Source organism: Mustela nigripes, chromosome 1, assembly GCF_022355385.1.
Source record: "Mustela nigripes isolate SB6536 chromosome 1, MUSNIG.SB6536, whole genome shotgun sequence".
NCBI lineage: Eukaryota > Metazoa > Chordata > Mammalia > Carnivora > Mustelidae > Mustela > Mustela nigripes.
In genome coordinates, this window is record NC_081557.1 from 7667810 (window position 1) to 7688374 (window position 20565).

Consider the following 20565-nt stretch of genomic DNA (forward strand, 5'->3'; position numbering starts at 1 on the left):
CCCCTGGTGCGCCAGACCCCTCGCAGGATCCGGAAGCGCCAGCCTCCAGCAGCACTCACCGGACTGCGCGGCCCACAGGCTCCGCCCCTTTTCCCGAAGCGGAAGTGCCCTCCCCCTTCCTCCCCCGCTTCTCATTGGCGGGTTGCTGCGCCTAGGCCGGCGGGGTCGCTGCGATGCCTCGGAGTTGGTGAGGCCCCGCTGGCTTGTGTCTGTTCCCACCCGCTAATTCTGTCTGTCTTCGCCGGCCCTGACGCTTCCGCCCCGTTAGCCTGGACGCCGGGCCGCCTCCTGAGGCCCACTTTAAGGGGCAGCCCGCGAGCCTGGAGGGCGGGGGGCTCGGCTTGTGACCTTGGGCAAATCTTGCTTGCTGGCCTCAGTTTCCCTATCTGCACCAGGAAGTTTGGGGTGGGAAGTGAATTTAATGAGCAGAATATCCCCCTCCCAGGTCTTACATCCTGAGGCTCTGTGACTTGCTGGGCAGGACGGGGGCATGAGAGGGTCCTTAACAGTCCCCATATTATCACTGTTCCTCGCAGGACTTTGCCATGAACTCCCGTGGAGGAAGGAGGCAGGAAACCACAGGATCCAGGGGTAGAAGGGCTCACAGACCCCGGGGACAGGTGCGCCCACGCCACCCTCACCCCCACTTTCTTGGTGGGAGGGTAAAGGAGGACTTGGTGCCCTGGCTCCCCGGAATATGCTGGACGGGTGGGAGTGGAGCTGGGGCCACCTTTGGCTCTTACAGGACCAAGATGTGCAGCTGTCCAAGGCTCTCTCCTACGTGCTGCGACACGGGGCCCTGAAGCTGGGGCTTCCCATGAGGGCTGGTAAGTGAGTCTTGGGGACTGAGGTGAGTGGTTGGAAGTGAGGGAGCAGTGTGAGCTTATCTGTGACTGCCCTACCCTGTGGCCCTGTGGGGACAGCACAGAGGGCCCATCTCCTCCATGCACAGGGAGCACCGAGGCCCAGAGCCCAGGAGCCTGCCTGTTGAAGTAACTGGTGTTTACTGAGCATCCATTCTGGTCAGGGTATTGTGCTAAAACAGGGGTACCTTATCTTTGTGACCCTCCCGAAGGCAGGTCCTATTCCTATGGAAGTTGAGGAAACGGAGGCCCAGAAAGGGGAGACTCTCACAGATAAAACCCCTGTGACCTGCCCCCCACCACCCTGGCCCGAGCCCAGGCCCTATTCTGGTTTCCTCTGGCTCCCGCTCTTAACTCTGGCCCAGGCCAGGACTAGGTCAGCTCCCAAGTTCCCTGCCTGCCCACAGATGGCTTCGTGCCCCTGGGTACCCTCCTGCAGCTACCCCAGTTCCACGGCTTCTCGGCTGAAGATGTGCAGCGAGTCGTGGACACCAACGAGAAGCAGCGGTTTGCTCTGCAGCCAGGGGACCCCGGCACAGGCCCTCTCATCCGGGCCAATCAGGGTCACTCCCTGCAGGTGGGCGCTAAGGGGACCAGTGGGAGAGCCAGGTAGGACCCCTGCCCGTGTGTGTGGGGGGCTCACTGCCATGCATTCCCCCAACCATCCCAGGTACCAGAGTTGGAGCTGATGCCCCTGGAGACCCCACAGGCCCTGCCCCTGAGGCTCGTCCATGGCACATTCTGGCAGCACTGGCCATCCATCCTGCTCAACGGCCTATCCTGCCGGGGAAGGACACATATCCACCTGGCTCCGGGACTGCCTGGGGACCCTGGTGTCATCAGTGGTCAGTAGCCCTCCCCAGCTGTCTTTATCGGCTCTCTCTCCAAGGATCATAACTTCTCTTGTCCAAGGCCACTCCGTGCTCTGCATGCTGCGGTAGCCCCATCCCTGCCCCTGATCCCAGGACCTCCCCCCACTGAGCCTGCCCAGGTTTGATAACGGGCCCCCAAATGCTTCAGGCCCCAGCTCCAATTGTCTCTACAGGCATGCGGCCAAATTGTGAAGTGGCCGTGTTCATTGACGGACCCCGGGCCTTGGCAGGTGAGCCTGGACACAGCAGGGACTTCCCCAGGGCTTTCAGATAGAGCAGGAGTCACACCTCTGGCTTTGTCTGCAGATGGAATCCCCTTTTTCCGCTCTGCCAATGGAGTGATCCTCACCCCGGGGAATGCTGATGGCTTCCTGCTTCCCAAGTACTTCAAGGAGGCCCTGCAGCTTCGCCCCACCCGTGAGAACCACCACCATTCTCCTGTACATGGAGCCTGTGCCCTCTGCCTTCTCCTCCCTCTCAGCTCCCAGCCCAGGCTGACTTCGGTCTCCCTTTCCCTAAGATCTTGTTTCTTTCTCAGGAAAGTCCCTTTCCTTGGTTGGTAATGAAGAGACAGAGTATCAGAGTGGCCCCAAGCACAGCTCCAGAGGAAGCAGGATGACTCAACAATAAAATATTTATTTTTTTAAAAATGTAAAAAGATTAAAAAAAAAAAAAGCTCCCGTTTGAAACCATGAATTATCATCACCCTGTAGCTACAGCCAGTCTTCCTCATGTGTTCGGATTGCCCAGCTGGGTCAGCGGTGCTGGTCCCGGCCACTCGGACAAGGGAAAGGTGGGTATTGTGTGAGCTCATAACCCACCCTTCTTAGCCTGGGGGATGGCAGAGTCTGGCCCGGTTAGGTCCCTGTCTGCGCGAAGCCAGTGACAGCAGGTGAATATGCCCAGCTCGGGGCATGTCTGGAGAGGGTGTGGGCTTAGGCGTGGCCAGAGCAGGTAGTGAGCAAAGTGGGGGCGATAAGACAGACCTCAGAAGGCCTCATGGCCTCCCGTGAGCTGTAAGAAGAGGTCCTCGTCCAGCTCTTCCCCGCGGGCCCGTTCCCGCGTGGACAGGAAAATGTAGCCCCCGATGTATTCGTGCACGATTCGGCAGCTGGCTGATACGCAGCTGAAGGCCACATTGATGTGCTCATCAAACTCGATGGCCACCTGCAGAATGGGCAGACGGATGGGCTGGTGGGGGAGGGGGAGGAGAGCAGCCCCTGTCCTGCCCTGGCTGGGCCTGCCCCTGCCCCTGGAGGCCCCCCTCCCCCCACCTTTGGCCCACCTGCCGGATGTCCCAGTTGACATTCCACTGGCGCATGTTGCTGAAGCGCCAGGTCTTGACGACGTCGCCCACGGCCAAGTCAATGCGGATCAGTCTGTTGTTGGCGATGCCTAGGATCTCATCCTTCCTGCTGCCCTTGAACCTAGTCTCCGGGGGTGGGAGAGAGTGTGAGCCAGAGGGGCGAGCTGGGGCTCCCACCCTCCTGGCTTGATCTCTCGCTCTAGCATTTACTGCAGGGGCACAGGACGGCAGGGGCGCCCACACAGCACCCACAGAGGGCAGGAAGGAAGGGAGGCTTCGGGGTGCCACAGCAGGCAGCCGGGGAAGGCACGGGCGGGCAGGGGCGGGGCCCATACCTGACCACGATGTAGGAGATGCCGAAGTCGGGCAGGGACTGCCAGGCTTGGATGAAACGCAGCTGGGCCTCGGACAGTGAAAGCTGCGCCACGTTCTGGTGGGCTTCCAGGATCCGTGGGGTGAGCTGCGGGACCACACCAGTGAGTGGCCATCAACGTCCCTGAGACCCCCTGCATGTCCCCACTGGAGAGACTGGATGCTGAGCCCGGAGCAGGGGTGGGGCCACCGAGCACCCTCTCAGGGCTCAGCAGATAGGAGCTGAGCCAGGCCCTGGGGTGGATGTGGGCAGCTGCACCGCGACCCGACCTGTCCCAGAGGGTGGGGACCGGCCTGTTCAATGTCAAGGACACGGGTAGGGGAAAGAATGAGTGAGCACGGGCCTTTTCAAAGGAAGGCTCTGAGAGGACTCAGGGGCCACGGGTGGCCAGGGAATTGCTGTGGTCATTCCCACCACCCACTTCCTCTGGCTGGCACCTGCTTGGCCTTGAACTTTCGCTGGAAGCGGGGGGCGACAAGGCCGTAGGGGTTGAGGCCCTCAGCAGCGGCGTCAGGGCCCTGCGGGTGGCCGCCCGAGCCCCCGCCGCCCGTCCGCTGCAGGCTGAGGAAGGCCAGGATGGCCTGTACTTCGCTGGGGTAGCTGCTGTCCGCCATGGTGCGGCCCTTGGACGCCAGTCGGCAGCCGGCCATCCAGTGGGCGTACTGCTTCTCCTGCGGTGTGAGGAACAGGCTGTGGTTCGGCCCCGGGCCCTCTCCCCGCACCAGCCTCAGCCCGGCCCGGACGTACATCCTGGCACCGCAGGTAGACCTCACTCATGCCCTCAGGGGAGGGGACGAGGAGTTTGATGCAGAACTTCTGGCCTGAGACGTTGACGTCAGGGACCACCTCGCAGCCTAGAGGGAGATGAAGGGGCAGGTGGGAGCCTGGCCGGGGGGGGGGGGGCAGTGGGGAGCCCTGCCTGAGAGGTCCCCGGGCGAACACGTGAGGGCGGACGGTGTCTTCTCCCGCCCCCAGGGGGAAACTGAGGTGAGAACTTAAGTCCCCAGCCCACAGGTGGGCCAGGTGGCCCCTGAGCCAGCTCCTGCCCTTGTCTCCGTCCTGGCCAGGCCACCCTCACTCACCCTTGAGGTTGAGCTGCTGGATGGGGTCCCCCGGGGCCTCATCCTGGCTCTTGTAGTAGGACAGGGTGGTCTCCTTGAACACGACCCAGTGCTGGCGGTACCCCTTTAGGGTCAGCTTCCGGGGCCTGAGGGTGAGGCAGGAGGCTGGTGACGGCTGCCTCCCTCCCTCCTGGGCTCTCTCTCCACCCTGGGCCCCTCCGGCAGGGCTGCCGACTTTGGGCCCAAGCTCACCGGAAGATCCGGAGATAGTCCTTGAGTTCGGGGATGGTGGTAAGGTTGTCCTGTGGAGACGAAGAGTCAGAGAGGGATCATCAGGTCCTCACCTTTGACCCTGACCCCAAACCCAAGCCCTGACCAGAGCCCCTCCTCACCAGCACATCCGTGGCTGCCGACCCCTCCAGCTTCACCTCCAGGTTGTTCAGGGCCGCGTCCAGGTCGTCCAGCCCCGGGTCTGTGCCAGTCGGTTCGCCCACCTCCCCGCTCTGGGACAGCTTGTTGATGTGGTACTGGGTGGGGCACGCAGCCAGGGAGGGCTGAGCGGGCGGCCCACAGTGCCCCAAGTGGGGCTTCCCAGAGATGGGTCCCCCCACCTTGGAAGACCCTCCCTGCCCTGGGCCCAGCGAGCGCCCTATCCCGCCCCGGGTCCCCCCGCCCACCGGACACCTGCAGGGCTGCGAACACCATCATTTCTTCCTCAGTGCAGTCGGTCTCCTCCAGCAGCACGTCCCACCGAGCCTGCTCGTACAGCTGGGTCAGCCGCACCGGATCTGTCTGCAGCGGGGGTGGGGGAGGCTGGGTTCGATTGGGATCCAACTGCCCCGATCACTGTGTACTTGGACCCTGTGAGCCTCAGCTACCAGCCCCGCCTTTGCACAGTGGCATGCTCAGCTCGTGGGCCCACGTGGGCAGCGGACCCCAATGCCAGCCTTAAGGCCTGACCAGGCAAGTGATACTTTTTTCCCTGTAAGACTTCTTGCACAGTTGACTGTGTGTTTACTGTGTGCGTGTGGGGGCAGAAGGGGGACTGAATAAACAAATCAACCTTATAAGTAAAATGATTCAAGATTGTGATAAGAGCAATAAAGGAAATAGCTTCCATGGCGCCATTCACTCATGCTCTCAGGCAAGGACAACCCCAAGGAGGAGGGCGAAGAGAGAGAATGGAATTGGGGTACAGGGAACTACTCCACATGAAGAAGCATTCTAGGAAGTCTTCTTTGAGGAGGTGACAGACTGCCCTGAGACCTGAGGATGGCAATGGGCCACTTAATGGGAGAGTGATAGGAAGAACATTCCAGAAAGAAGGAACAGGGAGTGCAAAGCTCAAAGGGGGATCCCAGTTACCCACAGAAGTCCACGCCTATGCTCCCCCTGAAACCAACCACCACCGGTTTATGCAAAGGCATAAAAAGAGTAAATCCAAAAGGACAAAGAAAAGAGCTGAACGACCCGCTGACAACGTTTTGGCAAAGGGAAAGCAGAAACATGAATGGGAACTGAATTACAGTGCAAGAGAGTTGGGATCTCTTGGTCTTTCCCCTCTTTTGTTCTGTAGAAAAGGCATGAATGAGTTTTGAAAATAGGCAGGAAACAAACAGCAAGAAGAACATGGACATGGACAAAGGCATCCAGTGTGCGTGGTAGCCATTGGCAGGCTCCGGACAGAGCTCCTCTGGCTGAGGGATGAGGGCGGGATGAAATGATTCTAGAAGGTGTATAAAAGGAGCAGGTGTTCTTCCCCCTCCAGTGTCCCCCACTTCTTGCAGCCAAGTGACAGCCAGGCATGGCAGAAGCCAGAGATTTACTCTCTGGAGATGGTGAGCCAGAGGCACCCCTGCATTTGGTTCTCTAGACCTGCCTGGGTGAGGGGCTGCTGTGCTTAAAACAGATGCACCAGGGTGCCTGGGTGGCTCAGTGGGTTGAAGCCTCTGCCCCCGGCTCAGGTCATGATCCCAGGATCCTGGGATCAAGCCCTGCATCCAGCTCTCTGCTCAGCAGGGAACCTGCTTCCTCCGTCTCTCTCTGCCTGCTTCTCTGCCTACTTGTGATCTCTGTGTGTCAAATAAATAAATAAAATATTTTTTAAAAATCTCTCTGTCAAATAAATAAATAAATAAATAAAATCTTTTACAAAATGAAAGTAATGCATCAAACAAACAAACAAACAAACAGATGTACCAAGAGAAAGGTTGACATCTTGAAAGGTGGGATATCCCCAGCCCTTCCCTACTTGGCACCCAAGACTTTGACAATGAGCCTTCTATTCCCAGTCAGGAGATCAGAGGGTTCACTGCTGAGAAACTGATGAGCCAAAGAGAAAACTCCCCCAACAAGTGGTGATGACAGGCCTACCCCAGCACCTCCAGGGAGCCCCCAAAGTGCTAAGCCCTTTTCATCCATTGGGGGGGCTTCTATGGGTTCCTACAGCCCTGCCTCTCAATATGAAAGGGCAGGCAGGGATCACCCCAGGGTAAGGACAACTATGGCAGGAACTACAGAGACAGGACAAGAGCTTGGAGGGAACCAAGACAGTAGGGAGAGGAAGAAAATTTCAACCAGGCAAAATCCTTAGAGAGACGAAATGCTGTACTCGGAGCACAAAAACGTGATGCTGTGTTAAAAAAAAAAAAAAAAAAAAAAGAACATAATTATAAAGATACAGAATTTTAGGTTGTGTGGCATTGGTAAAGAGAGACAAATTGATAAAGGGAACCAGAGAGTCAGGGACCCACTCTTACGTTCACCTGACCTACAACAAAGGTGACCCTGCAGTCACTGGGACAGGATTCCATTTTCAGTAAATGATACTGGGCCTATTGGATACCCGTATGTTTTTTTTTTAATTGTTTTGTTCCCCTACCTCACACCACATAAAAATATCAGCTCCAGCTGGGTTGCAGATCTAAACATGAAAGTTAAAACAACAAAGCTTTTAGAGAAAAGTAGGTCTACCTATTTGTGACCTTGGAACAAAAAAGATTTGTTTTTAAACAGGACCCAAAAGATATTCATCATAAAAGAAAAAAAATATTTAAAAATAGAAGACAGATTGTATTACAATTACGAACTTCTTTTTATCAAAATAAACCATCAAGAGAATGAAAAGGCAAAGTACAGGGGGAAACTATCATCACATATTTCTCTGACAAAGTACTACCCATATATAGAATATACAAAGAACTCCTACGAAGCAGTATGAAAGGCAAGCGACTCAATATTAAAAATTGGCAAAGAAGTTGAGCAAAAACGTCACCAAGAGGATCTTCCAATGGCCAGTAGCCCAATGAGAAAGGGCTTAACTTGATTAGTCATCAGGGAACTGTGAAAGCCACATGGAAAGCACGTCAGTGATGTCTGGGGTGAGGTGTGGGAGGAGGAATGATTGCAAATGGGCAGTAGAGAACCTTCTGGGGGTGATGAAATGTTCTAAAACTTGATTGCGGTGATGGCTACCCAGTGTATAAATTTACCGAACGTAATCAAACTGAATGCTTATGATGAGTGATTTTTATGGTAGGCAAGTTATATCTAAGTAAAGCTGTTAAAAAAAAAAAAAAACAGGGGCGCCTGGGTGGCTCAGTGGGTTAAAGCCTCTGCCTTCGGCTCAGGTCATGATCTCAGGTCCTGGGATGGAGCCCCGCATAGGGCTCTCTGCTCCGCAGGGAGCCTGCTTCCTCCCCTCTCTCTCTCTGCTTCCCTCTCTGCCTATTTGTGATTTCTCTCTCTCTGTCAAATAAATAAAAATCTTAAAAACAACAACAACAACAACAAAATAAAAAACCATGTAAGACACCATTACACAACTACCAGAATGTCTACCATGGAAACGCCAGTGCCACACCAGTGAAATTGAGGAAAAAGCAAACTTTTTGGACCCTGCTGATGGGGGCTGTAACCTGGTACAGCCACTTCAGAAAGCTGCTTAACAGCTGTCTGCTACAGTTAAACCAAAGCTGCCCCTTAATCTAGCAATTCCACCTCTGGGCACATATGCTACAGAAATGTGTACATATATTCACCAAAGACATTACTGGAATGTTCATAGCATCTTAATTCATAACAGTCCCAATCTGGAAACTGTGCAATGCCCATCAGTAGAATGGAAAATTAATTATGGTATATTGACATAAGGGAATGTCACACACCAATGAGAAGAAATAAGCTACAATAGTATGCACTGTGCATGAATCATATGAGCATAATGCCGAGTGAAAAAGGCCAGACGCAAGAGAGTACAGACCGCAATCAATCTACTATGTAGATTTCAAACACAGGCTCAAAGATCTATAGTGTTAGAATTAACATTAGTGCTTCCTCCCAGGGAGATACTGACCAGAAGGGGTATGAAAGGGGCTTCTGGGGGCAGGTGACATCTTGCTACTTGAAGTATTGGATACATTTGTACATTTTTCTAAATGTATGTTACACTAACAAACAAAAAACCTTACAAAGGAATACTCCAAAAACAAGAGCTCTTAGAACTTGAAAAAAATACAGTTGCAGAAATTAAAAATTCAATAGATCATTTGAAAGATTAGTCAGGGCACCTGGGTGGCTCAGTCGTTAAATGTCTGCCTTTGGCTCAGGTCATGATCCCAGGGTCCTGGGATCGAGCCCTGCATCAGGCTCCCTAATTGGCAGGAAGCCTGCTTCTTCCCCTCCCACTCCCCCTGCTTGTGTTCCCTCTCTCCCTCTCTGTCAAATAAATAAATAAAATCTTAAAAAAAAAAAAAAAAAAGATAAGTCAAAGCCCTCTCCAGAAAGTAAAACAAAAGACAACAAGCTTAGTAATGAGAAAGACAAGGGGCACCTGGATGGCTCAGTCAGTGGAGCATGGGACTCTTGTTCTTGGGATTGTGGGTTTGAGCTCCACACTGGGTATAGAGATTACTTAAAATTTTAAAAAATCTTAAAAAAAAAAAAAAGACATGAGAAAAACGAGATAAATGTCTATGTTTTTTTTCTTTGAAGAAGCAATCTAGGGGGTCTAATATCTACGGAGTTCCATAAGAAAGGAACAGAAAAGTGGTGGGAGGAAATGATTTAAACAATTGTTTAAGGCATTTCTCCAGAACTGAAAGACTCAAGTTCCTCATCTAAAGGGCTCAGCAAGTGTGCACACCAATCAAGGAAGACCGATTCATACTAGGACATATTATCGAGAGATTTTAATACATCAGGAGATAAGAAGAACACTAAAAGCTTCTGGTATCTCCCCTCCCTCTCCAAGAAAAAATAAAAGGGTCTCACATGGAAGGATTGAAAACAAAATGGCATTAGATTCCTCAGTAGAACCACCGGGACCTAGAGCACCATGGGAAGGTGGCTTCAGATTTAGCAGGGAAATATCTCCAACCTAGAATTCTATACCTAGCCAAACTATCATGTGAGTGAGGGTAGAACAGGGGCCTTTTCAGACATGCAGGATTTCAAATCATTTACCATTTTACAGGAAGCTTTAAAATAAATGTTTCGGGCGCCTGGGTGGCTCAGTGGGTTAAGCCGCTGCCTTCGGCTCAGGTCATGATCTCAGGGTCCTGGGATCGAGTCCCGCATCGGGCTCTCTGCTCAGCAGGGAGCCTGCTTCCTTCTCTCTCTCTCTCTCTCTGCCTGCCTCTCAGTGTACTTGTGATTTCTCTCTGTCAAATAAATAAATAAAATCTTTAAAAAAAATAAAAAAATAAAATAAAATAAATGTTTCATCCAAACGAAGGCGTTAGTCAATAGAGGAACACATGAGAGTCAGGAACCAAGGAGTCCAACAGAGGGATGCTCAGGAAATAGGGAAGAGTAGTCCAAGGACAACAGTTGTGCTGTGGGTCTAGAGTGCCAGCTTCAATGGTTCCATGACAAAGATAACACTGACTGATATCCTAAAGCCATCCACCACGGTGCCTGGGTGGCTCAGTGGGTTAAGCCTCTGCCTTCGGCTCCAGTCATGATCTCAGGGTCCTGGGATCAAGTCCAGCATCGGGCTCTCTGCTTGGGGGGGAGTCTGCTTACCCTTCTCTCTCTGCCTGCCTCTCTGCCTACTTGTGATCCCCCTCTCTCTGTCAAATAAATAAATAAAATCTTAAAAAAAAAATAAAGCAACCCACCAGTTTGAAAAGAGTATTGTGATTGGGATACAATGTTGGAGGGGCTTGGCAATGGAACTTCCCACTTCATCACTGTGAAGACCCCAGAGAAGCCATAGCTACATGGAAAGTATCTTACAAGAGAGACCCCCAAAAGAGAGCAACAATGACCCAGTAGATTGTAGATATTGGACAAGAGACCATACAGAACAGTGATCCCTGACAGAAGGGAAACAAACATGGTGTATCCTGATTGGCCCAGCCCATTGCCTAGAGAGAGCTTCACAAAGAGGGGGACCCCAAATACAGTCCAGCATATTCCCCAAGTTGAAGAAATGTTGTTGAGCATTTGGTGAGTCCAAGGCAGCTAGAGTTCACAGGACAGAGTTCTGTGGAGGAGAGAGCTGCACAGAAAGAAGGCTCTGGAATCATTAGGGGGCTCCTCTTGAGTCTTTAAGCACTGATCAGTGTATGTGCGTAAGGAAACTACACAAGGCTGATGAAAAACAAAAACAAAAACAAAACAAACTTGAAAGGAGCAGATGGAACATTCACCAGAGCTCACCTAAGAGTGGCAATGGTTCACACTCCCAAAAGCCAGATTAGAGAAGCCTCACGATGCATGGTACATTAGATAGAATTCTCTGAAGGCAATGCCTCAGTAATGAGGTAAATTAGCCCTAGATTAGAGGATGTTTTTGTCCCACCTCATTAACATTCAAGGCAAGCCTTGGAAGGATCAAACAGTCTCCAAGTGGTTTAACTTCATCCCTAAACAAGGTTTAAAAATACTTAAAGGACTACCAAAAAAAAACCCCAAAAATCTAGCACCCAAGAACATAAAATTTGTAGTGTCTGTCTGGCATTAAGTAAAAAATGATGAGGCACAAAAAGAAGAAAGAAAAAGAAAAAAAACAACAAGGGGCGCCTGGATGGCTCAGTCAGTTAAAAGTCTGCCTTCAGCTCAGGTCCTGATCCCAGGGTCCTGGGATTGAGCCCTGCATCAGGCTCCCTGCTCAGTGGAAAGCCTGCTTCTCCTTCTGCTCCTTACACTGCTCATAGTCTCTCTCAAACAAACAAACAAATAAATAAAATTTTATCCCCCCAAAAAGAAAAATAAACAACAACAACAAAAAACCACAATAAAAGAAAACCCCCTGCCCCAAATAAAGGAAAAATATGGTCAGGCATGAAAATAACAGAAAAATACAACTCATAACAAGGAGAGAGCCTATAGAAACAGATCTAGAAATGACACAAGTGGAAGAATTAGTAGATAAAAACATGCAGAGTTATTATAAAAGCATCATGGGTGTTCAAGGAGGTAGCAAGACAGGAGCATTTTAGGGAGAGTCATGGAAACTACTAAAAAAAAAAGGTCACAATTAAACTTACAGGCATGATATCCATGGCAGATTCGACATGGAAGAAGAATGATTAGTAAACCTGAAGATAGGGCAAGAGACCTATTCAAGTGCAACATAGAAAAACAAGACTGGAGAAATCACCTAAAAAGAAACAGTGAACAGAGGAGCCTGGGTGGCTCAGTGGGTTAAAGCCTCTGCCTTCGGCCCAGTGCCCTGGGATTGAGCCCCACTTCAGGCTCTCTGCTCAGCAGGGAGCCTCCCCCCCCCCCCCCCCCAACCCAGGCCTGCCTCTCTGCCTACTTGTGATCTCTATCTGATAAATAAATAAAATCTTCAAAAAAAAAAAAAAAAACCCCACAAAAAAAGGAACAGGGAACAGAGCATCAGTGGGCTGTGGGATGAAGTGAAGCAGTCTAGTAGTTCATATAACCGGAATCCTATCAAGGGAGGGAGCAGGGAAAAAAAAAATCCTGAAAAAACAATGACCCCAAATTTTCCAACTTTGATACAAATTATCAACTCACATATTCAAGAAGCTCACTGAACCCCAAGCTCGAAAAACCTGAAGGGAACCAAGGCGTATGATAATCACACTGTTTAAAACCAGTGATGGGGCGCCTGGGTGGCTCAGTCAGTTAAGCAGTGAAGCCTCTGCCTTCAGCTCAGGTCATGATCCCAGGGGTCCTGGGATCGAGACCCCCATCAGGCTCCCTGCTCAGTGGGGAGCCTGCTTCTCCCTTTCCCTTTGCCACTCTCTCCTGACTTGGGTACTCTCACTTGCATGCCTTCTCTCTCAAATAAATAAAATCTTAAAAATAAGTAAATAAATAAACAAATAAATAAAGTACCGTAAGAAACAAAACCATCGGGGTGCCTGGGTGGCTCAGTGGGTTAAAGCCTCTGCCTTTGGCTCGGGTCATGATCCCAGGGTCCTGGGATTGAGCCCCACATCGGGCTCTCTGCTCTGTGGGGAGCCTGCTTCCTCCTCTCTCTCTGCCTGCCTCTCTGCCTACTTGTGATTTCTCTCTGTCTGTCAAATAAATAAAATCTTTAAAAAAAGAAAGAAAGAAACAAAGAAACAAAACCATCACCCAAGAATTCTACACCGAGTTAAAATCTCTCTCAAAATCAGGGGCACCTGGGTGGTTCAGTTATTAAGCGTCTGCCCTTGGCTCAGGTCAAGATCCTAGGGTCCGGGATGGAGCCCATCCTGGGATTGGGCTCACTGCTCTGCAGGAAGTCTGCTTCTCCCTCCCCACTCCCCCTGCTTGCATTCCCTCTTTACCGTGTCTCTCTCTGTCAAACAAATAAAATCTTTAAAAATAAAAGTCTTAAAATCAAAGGCAAAATAATGACTTATTCAGACATACAAAAGCTGAATGGATCATCACCAGTAGAACAGCACCACAAGAAATGTTAAAGTCCCTCAGGCAGACGGAAAAAGAGAGCAGCTGGAAATGGGGATCTACTCCGGGGAATAAAGAGTACAGGAGACGGCGAGGGTGACGGTCCTGTGCTCTGCCAGCTGAAGCAACCAGCCGCCTTCTGGGTATTATTTCTTACAATTGCCTGGGAATTTCCAGTTATCACAAAAGTTCCACCAAAAATTTAAAAAAAAAGAGATTGAAGGGTTAAAGCATAAGTAATAGCGATAATGATTGGACAATTCTATTCCTCGGTCTACACCAAAAGAAATGAAAAGATAGGACCACCCCAAAACTTGTATCTGAATGAATAGTCATAGGAGCCTTATTCATAATAGCCAACCTGTGGTTGGGTGGGTGGGGGGAGGGGTGAGCCAAATGTCTATTAATCTCTGAATGGATCAATAAAATGTGGTCTGTTCCTACAATGAAATTCCACTTTGCAGTAAAAAGGAATGAAACGGAACCATGCTAAAACATGAAAACAGAAACCAGCCACCAAAAGCAACATACTGGCTGATCCCTTTTGTAGGAAATGTCCGGGATGGGCAAATCTATGGAGACGGAAAGGAGATTAGGAGTTGTCTGGGGCTCAGTGGGTGAGGGATAAATGGTGGGTGTGGTTTTCTTTTCGGGGTGATGAAAATATTTCAAAATGGACGGTGCTGATGGTTGCCCAAGTCTGTGAATGTCTTAAAAACCATCAGGGTGTCCATTTAAATGGGCAGAAGATATGGTATATGAATGATTTCTCAATATAGCCGTTGTAAGAATAATGACAGCAGCAGGAATGACAGTGTCTTGAGGGCTTTGACAGCGGCAGAACTGAAGTGTGTGAGAACCAGCATGTACAGGCCGGGACGGGAAACGCAAGTGTCTTGTAAGTTTCTCCGGAAGAAGCCTTGAGTATTTCCGGATGGTAATAGAGTCTGTGTACTAAATCCCTTCTAGCAATCACCAAAACCATTTTTTTAAGTATAGCTAATAAACTAAAATAAAAGAGATAAAATGGAATCAGGAAGACCACTCAAACCAAAGTAAGGCAGGAGAGCTGGGGAAGGGAACAACAAAGTCCCCAGGAGAGGAAGCGGCCGACCGTGAAAGGGAAGGAGCCGGCTCCAGAATGGCTCCAGAATGGCGTAAGTAACGAATCCATGAAAGCTTTTGCAAAGAACCTGCGAAAGGTGGAGGATGTGTGGGGCAGGCTGGGAATCACGACTTCCGGTTCAGGCAGAAGTCTGACATGCCTGTTAGGCCCGTGAACGGAGCGGAGCCACCTGGACACTCAAGTCTAGCGCTCCAGTGAGGGTCTCGGGAGAAGGTCTGCCCTGAGATCACACGCATGGGAGCTATAACGGGCTAAGGGGTAAGGGTGGCTGGGGAGGGCGTTCTGGGTTTGCCAGGCTGTGGAAACAGGAGGAAGAGTGGGGGGGAGTCTGGACAGGGCATCTGGAACCCCCCCAAGTTCATGGGGGTCACAAGTGGCCTAGTAAGAAGCAGGAGGGAACAGAGCGGGGGACAGAGAGCATGCAGGGCAAACCTGCAGATCACAGCGTCACCCCTTCCTGGAAGCCTTCTCTGAGTCCAGGTGCCAGGCACCTCCCACCTGCACAGGCGTCCTAGGGACGCCCGCCACTGTCTACACTGCCCAGACGGGGGTGTGGATGAGGCAGTGGATGGATGGACAGACACCCTGCTAGTCCCTCATGTTCCCAGAGCCCAGACCCTTGACCCTAAGTCCTCATGTCTCACTGCACCAGCCCCTGGCCCTGAGCCCCGGCCCAGCCCACCTTGGGATCCAGGTCGAAGAAGCTGTAGTACTTAAAGCGCAGCCAGAGCATGTCCCCAGCTGTGATCCCCTGCTGCATGAGGCACCTCGACGAGTCCAGCCACCTGGGCCACAGAGCAGGCAGAAGTCAGGGCCACGGCAGAGGCAGTGCTGGGTGGGGAGGGAGGCCTGGGAGGGGGGGGGGGGGGGGGGGGGGGGCTGTGGTGAAGGGAAAGCGGACTCATAAGACAGGCCTGGAAACTCGAGGTGGGGATCTGGGGTAAGGATCCAGGGGAGGGCAGGGGCCCTGGCAGTGGGAGCCCAGACCCATGGGGACCAAGCCCCAGGCCACAGAGCCGGCCGGCTGCACACCTGCTGTGGAGCTGGGTCTTGTCCAACAGGGAGCTGGGCCGAGGCAGGCGCTGGAGCAAGGCGGGGTCGGGCGGCGGCTGCGGCCGGCTCAGCATGTGGTAGCAGGCTTCCGTCTGGGCGCTGTCCGAGAAGTGGGCTGGCATCCCCCGGAACAAGGCAGGTGCCACGCCTGGAGTGCAGGACAGGGTTAGACAGGCCCCAGCCCCAGGCCCCGCCTCAGGACGCCAGCGCCCAGCCCCCACCCCACCCCACCTGCCCAGCCGTGCTCACCCCCAGCCAGGACGACTTTGGTCAAGTCATACAACTCCTCTTCCGGCTCCTTGTCCTTCTTCTTCTTCTCCTTCTTCTCAGGAGCCCGGAGCAGAGATAGCTCCTCGGGGTGCCGGATACCTGCAGGGGAGCTGGCCCCTTAGCAGGGGCTGGGGTCCTGCCCCAGAACCTCCCTGCCCACTCCCAGGACTCTGGGGCCGTGACAGGGGACAGGACTGCGAGGACCACATGACCACAGCCTGACTGGGAGGGCAGGACCCTCGCCGGGGCGCAAGAGCGGGGACCAGCAGGGGACTCACTGAGGAGGCGGCAGATGGCAGCCACGGCCTGGAAGAGGGGCTGGGAGAAGCTGGCTCGCAGGCGCAGGGCCCGGCGGTTCGGCAGCCGCAGGATGATGGGCCGGTGCTGGGGCCCGAAGAAGAGGCGGGCGTCGGCCAGGATGCCATACTTGTCCAGCGTCCAGTGCGTCTGCAGAAGCCACTGCTTTTTCTGCTCCCACCAAATAGCATGGTCTGACCAGTCCTGCTTGCGCTCTGTGGGGCCACAGGGAAGAAGGGGGGGGGGCATTAGCCATGGAGGGCCCGGCCCCCCGGGGAGCTGAACACCAGCCCAGGCCAACACAGGGCCAGGCTGGGTTGGCTGGGGGTCTGGGACTGAGGTCACAGCAGGATGGCTCTTTGCCAGCTCACCCTGCTGGTTCTGTGGGGCTGAGTTGTGACATCACTTTCCAAGGGAGCCCCCCGCCCCCAGGATCCAGGTGTCCCCATCTTCCTGCCTCCGCCTCATGCACCCCGGCCCATCAAGCTGCCCTGGAACAGCAGCGCTTGGGACTCCTGGCTGGCGGGCCTCTCGCCGGCGCTCCAGGAGCCTGGGAGGCCGAGGCTCTGTTGGGGCCCTGGCACTGTGCCCGGCCCAGCAGGCCGTCCACGAACATTCCTGGGTTACACATTCTGTGCCCCTGGCCGAGGCCTCTCGCTCTCTGGGCCTCGGGTTTGTGGTTTGTGAGATGTGAGGAGTCACCCTCCCAAGCCCATGGGCCCAGAAGCGCGCCTGCCTCAGTGTGGGTGACACGCTCTTCAGGCCTGTGAATGCCCGCGAGGGAGGATCCAGTCTGAACCTCGAACTTTCCGTGTCCCGCAGCTAGTGACAGATGACAGGGCTCCGTCTAGGCGGGCTGGTGTGTGGCGATCACAAAGACAAAGGGTGGACGGAGGCAGCCCTCTGGGGTGTGCAAAGCCCTTCCCACCCAGTGCTCTGTCCCTGTCTCCACCTGCACTCCTCGTCCCTCCGGTCAGCAGAGCGGCCAACGGCAAGACATTCTCTGGCTCAATCTGTCCCACCTCGCAGAGTCCTTGGAGCCGCCCGTCCTCACTGCTCTGGCCTGTGGCGCCTTCCCCATCTCCTCTGGACCTCTGGCTCTTGTCTTGTCCTCCTCGGCCCCTTTCCTGGGCTGTCCCTATCCTTCTCTGGTTGGGAGTCCCTTCCTCCCCGACCCAGGCCTCTTCCCAGGGCTCCTGCCTCTACGGCCTCATCTTCCTGCTTCCATCCCCACACACCATACCTCGGGACCAGGCCCTTCCCTGGGCCAGAAACCCACAGGCCAGGGGCGAAAGGACACCCCCACTGGCTTCACTCGCTCCAGAAAAATGTTTACAGGCCCTGTGCCTGCCTGTGGGACAGAAATGCGGTAACTCCTACTTTCAGTCCCTGAAGCCTGCGTGAAACTCGGTCTTTCTGACACTGGTCCGGGGTTCTTCTCCCTCTGGCCCCTCCGCAGGGCATCTGGGGGCTAGGGCGACCCGACTTCCCCGCCAGGCCCGAGCAATCTCCCTTCCACTGTTAGCTCCCACATTTCATCGATGCCCATCTCACTTCCAAAAGCCACCCTCCGGTCTGTCCGCACCGCGCAGCATAGGAGGATTGTCTCCCTGCCTCCAGCTCACCCCTAAGCCGAGGGGCCTGTCTAGAGTTGCTTAGGAGTTGCTTCTGCCTCCAGGAGTCTAAACTCCTAAAGGCAGCCATCCCATCCCCTGTTCTGGTCGTGCCCAGAAAAGCCCAGAGCACATGCCCTGCGCTCCAACTTCACACCTTGCCCCTGCCCCCTGTGCTGCAGCCCCTCTCGGGACTCTGCTAGGGAGTCTCCCCATCCTGGCTGCGTGCACCCCCTCTGGCTCCAGGCCCTGTGCTCTCGCCTCTGGTGCCAAGGCCTCCATTCAGCCCCGTGCTGGGAGCTGGACGGTCGGTCTCACCCACCTGGCCTTACTCCAGGAAGGCAGGGGCTGGCGTGGCGTGGGGTCTGGCCTGACGGAGCCTCAGTGGACATCTGATACACTCAGGAATGAGAGGGATTGGGAAGGGTGGGGGCAATGTCCTCACTGCAGGGGACAGGAGCTGAAGGGACTTACCGCCAGGGGGGACCCAGCAGCAGGTGTGGGGATCAGCTCTGCCCGCCCGCCCGCCTGACTCCTTATTTAGGCTTGTGCATGGCTCGTGTCCCCTGCCCTAGAGCCAACCAGATCTCCCCTTGGGGCCCTATCTCTTCAGCCCCTCTGCCCTGGCTCAGTCCATGCCTGTCTACAGCTTGGCCTGATGCCCCGGACCCTCTGTTTCCCGCTTCTGCTTTCACAGCCTCCTTGGGCCCTGCCTGTTGGAAGCCCCTTCACTACCTCGGCCTCATGGCTGGGTTGTCCCGGGACCTGTCCGTCCACAAGCCAGCCCACCGGGCTCGCAGGCCGCACGTGGCGGGTTGGCCAGCCGTGAGGAAGCCTGTCTGCCCCTGCCTCCCGCAGGTGGCCCAGGACCCAGGAGCCAGGGACTAAAATGATCGTGGGCTTGCCTTCTGGCTCTGCCTACCAGGGTGGGCCTGCTGCCCTCCCGGGAAGGGGCAGCCCTGACCCCCGGGCAGGGAAAGGGGATGAGAAGCCCCCGTGTCACTAGCCCTGCTCTTCTCCACGCCTGATACCACAGGCTGCCCTGCTGTAACTTCCTGTGGGGGCAGGGCCTTCCCACCCAGGCTAGGCCCGTCACCAGCCTGCGGAGGGCTTCCGCTCCGGGGAGAGGGTATGGGAGCCGGCCCCGCGTCCCCTGGTCTCCCCCGAGACCTCAAATGTAGCCTCTGCCCCCGCCCGGGGCCAGGCCCCTCCTGCCCGGGACATGGGTGAACAGCCCGTGGCTGCTCCCTGGGGACTTAGCAGAACCGGCAGGAGCAGGAGGGAGGGAGGGAAGATTGCGGGAGGGAGGGGAAGTTGGGGAAATGTCTTTTTTGGAACCAAATGATTAAGCGGGTGCCTGAGTCACTGTGGCGGGGTTATCGAGCACAGCACAGTCGGGTGGCCCGGAAGTGCCCACGGATCCAGTCACAGCGGCCCCGTGGCGCTGAGGTCAGCAGCGGGGGCCATGGGACACTCACTGATCTCCTCCACGATCTTCAGGAGCACCCCACCGATGTGCGACTCTCCCGTGACCCGCAGGGTGACAGACTCGGCCTCAGGGTCCTCCTCTCCCACAAACACCCGCAGCTCCCAGGACGAGTCGATGTAGTCCCCGGTGGCCGTCTTCATGCCCGCCATGGCTGCGGCGGCTCTGCAGAGGGTGGGGAAGGAGGCAGGGTGCTGGGGCCTCGGAGGCTGCCCACGTTTGAGTAGAAGTGGCGTTTGGTGACCTGGACAGGCAGGAAAGCAGAGAGCGCACCCACGGGCCAGGATGTCACGGCAGCCGCGAGACACAGGCCTCAGAGCCTCTCGCCGTTACCGGTGGTTTAGCCGCACGGCGCTTCCAGCCCACTCCCATCTTACAGGCAGGAAGACTGAGACCCGGAACGAGTAAGAAGAGGCTCGCTCAAGATCACCAGGCTTGATGCCAGAACCTGGCACAACCTCCATCTGCTTCCCCAGCCCACATGTCACCCCCGAGTTGATACTGGCAGCTGCCGAGGCCTGGAAATGGTGGGGGACCCAAGTCAGAAAATACTCCCACTCCTGGCCCAAAGCTCGGATCCTGACATCCCAAGCCAACCAAGGCCTCTCTGGGGCGCCGAGAAGTCTGGGCTGCCGCATGGGCAGAGGCGTGCTGAGCAGCAGGGCTCTGCAGGGGGGTGAGGAAACGGGGTCCTTGCGCCTTCAGCCGCCGCCCCAGCTTACCTTGCCTGTAAGGGTTTGGGGGCTGCAGGGGGGGGGGGCGGCTTGGAGTGTCAGCCACTCCCCGCCTCAGCCTGAACACCTGCGGCTCAGTGAGGGACTCTTCCCCCTTTGCTTTCTTTTCGAGGGAGGGCAGTCCTTATCGTGAGGGCGGGCTCAGCCCCTCCCCAGGGCGGGCAGGCCGGTGCAGGAAGCCAGTTGACAGCACGCCCCAAGGGCTCCTCTGCCCCAAGGGCTCCTGTTCGAGGCCCCACCTTTGTTCCTGGGGAGCACAGGAAGCAAGGGAAGAGCAGGCGAGGGGCCCACCACCGCACCGAGTGTCCCCTCTTCTGGAGGGAAGCAGCTCGGTTCAAACCAGGAAAGTCACCAACTCAGGTTCTCTACACCCATTGTCCCCTATAGGAAGTCATCTCCTAAATCCAGCCTGTCACAAAGTGGGAGGGTGGGGGGCTTTTGGTCACAGCACATCACTGTGCTGTTGAGAGGGAAAGTCACACAGGGAGGCATGGGATCCAGGTAATTTAGGAAGCTGGAAGTTTAAGCGAGCTCCAGTCGGGTAGGTCCCTTATCATCAAGAAGTAGACCTTAAAGACCAGGAGGGAACAACTTCCTTAAGTCTTTCCTGTCCCCCGTGCTGGCCTCGGTTTCCAAACAT

General features: G+C 54.6%; 2 protein-coding genes across 4 annotated transcripts; one reads left to right on the forward strand and one right to left on the reverse strand.

The window, feature by feature from the left end:
* Positions 1 to 80: 80 nt before the first annotated feature.
* On the forward strand, positions 81 to 2413 carry TRPT1 (tRNA phosphotransferase 1). 2 transcript variants are annotated; one of them, XM_059402895.1, is made up of 8 exons: positions 81 to 187; positions 537 to 620; positions 746 to 827; positions 1271 to 1440; positions 1534 to 1708; positions 1909 to 1965; positions 2042 to 2175; positions 2274 to 2413. In XM_059402895.1, the coding sequence occupies exons 2-8, from the start codon at positions 546 to 548 to the stop codon at positions 2352 to 2354; spliced, it is 774 nt and encodes a 257-aa protein (XP_059258878.1). In that variant the 5' UTR covers positions 81 to 187; positions 537 to 545; the 3' UTR covers positions 2355 to 2413. The 2 variants fall into 2 exon arrangements, with proteins under 2 accessions (XP_059258878.1, XP_059258887.1); XM_059402904.1 differs by having other exon boundaries at positions 82 to 187; positions 2042 to 2152.
* FERMT3 (FERM domain containing kindlin 3) lies at positions 2352 to 20031 on the reverse strand. 2 transcript variants are annotated; one of them, XM_059402857.1, is made up of 15 exons: positions 19914 to 20031; positions 19184 to 19356; positions 16074 to 16307; positions 15775 to 15894; positions 15505 to 15673; positions 15155 to 15257; positions 5160 to 5267; positions 4868 to 5002; positions 4728 to 4777; positions 4497 to 4621; positions 4162 to 4268; positions 3852 to 4085; positions 3377 to 3501; positions 3021 to 3162; positions 2352 to 2902 (listed from the first exon to the last, which is right to left on the reverse strand). In XM_059402857.1, exons 2-15 carry the CDS (start codon positions 19341 to 19343, stop codon positions 2723 to 2725), a joined length of 1992 nt encoding a protein of 663 aa, XP_059258840.1. In that variant the 5' UTR covers positions 19344 to 19356; positions 19914 to 20031; the 3' UTR covers positions 2352 to 2722. The 2 variants fall into 2 exon arrangements, with proteins under 2 accessions (XP_059258840.1, XP_059258830.1); XM_059402847.1 differs by having other exon boundaries at positions 19184 to 19435.
* Positions 20032 to 20565: the final 534 nt, after the last annotated feature.

Bases quoted from the DNA above. Each gene is read 5' to 3' on its own strand.
- TRPT1 (XM_059402895.1), top strand. From the start codon at position 546: ATGAACTCCCGTGGAGGAAGGAGGCAGGAAACCACAGGATCCAGGGGT. The intron at 621-745 runs GTGCGCCCACGC...TGGCTCTTACAG, and splicing joins CTCACAGACCCCGGGGACAG to GACCAAGATGTGCAGCTGTC. The intron at 2,176-2,273 runs GTACATGGAGCC...TTTCTTTCTCAG, and splicing joins AGAACCACCACCATTCTCCT to GAAAGTCCCTTTCCTTGGTT.
- FERMT3 (XM_059402857.1), bottom strand. From the start codon at position 19,343: ATGGCGGGCATGAAGACGGCCACCGGGGACTACATCGACTCGTCCTGG. The intron at 5,268-15,154 runs GTGGGCTGGGCC...CCCCCGCTGCAG, and splicing joins TCTTCGACCTGGATCCCAAG to ACAGATCCGGTGCGGCTGAC. The intron at 4,269-4,496 runs GTGAGTGAGGGT...ATCTCCCTCTAG, and splicing joins CCAGCAGCTCAACCTCAAGG to GCTGCGAGGTGGTCCCTGAC.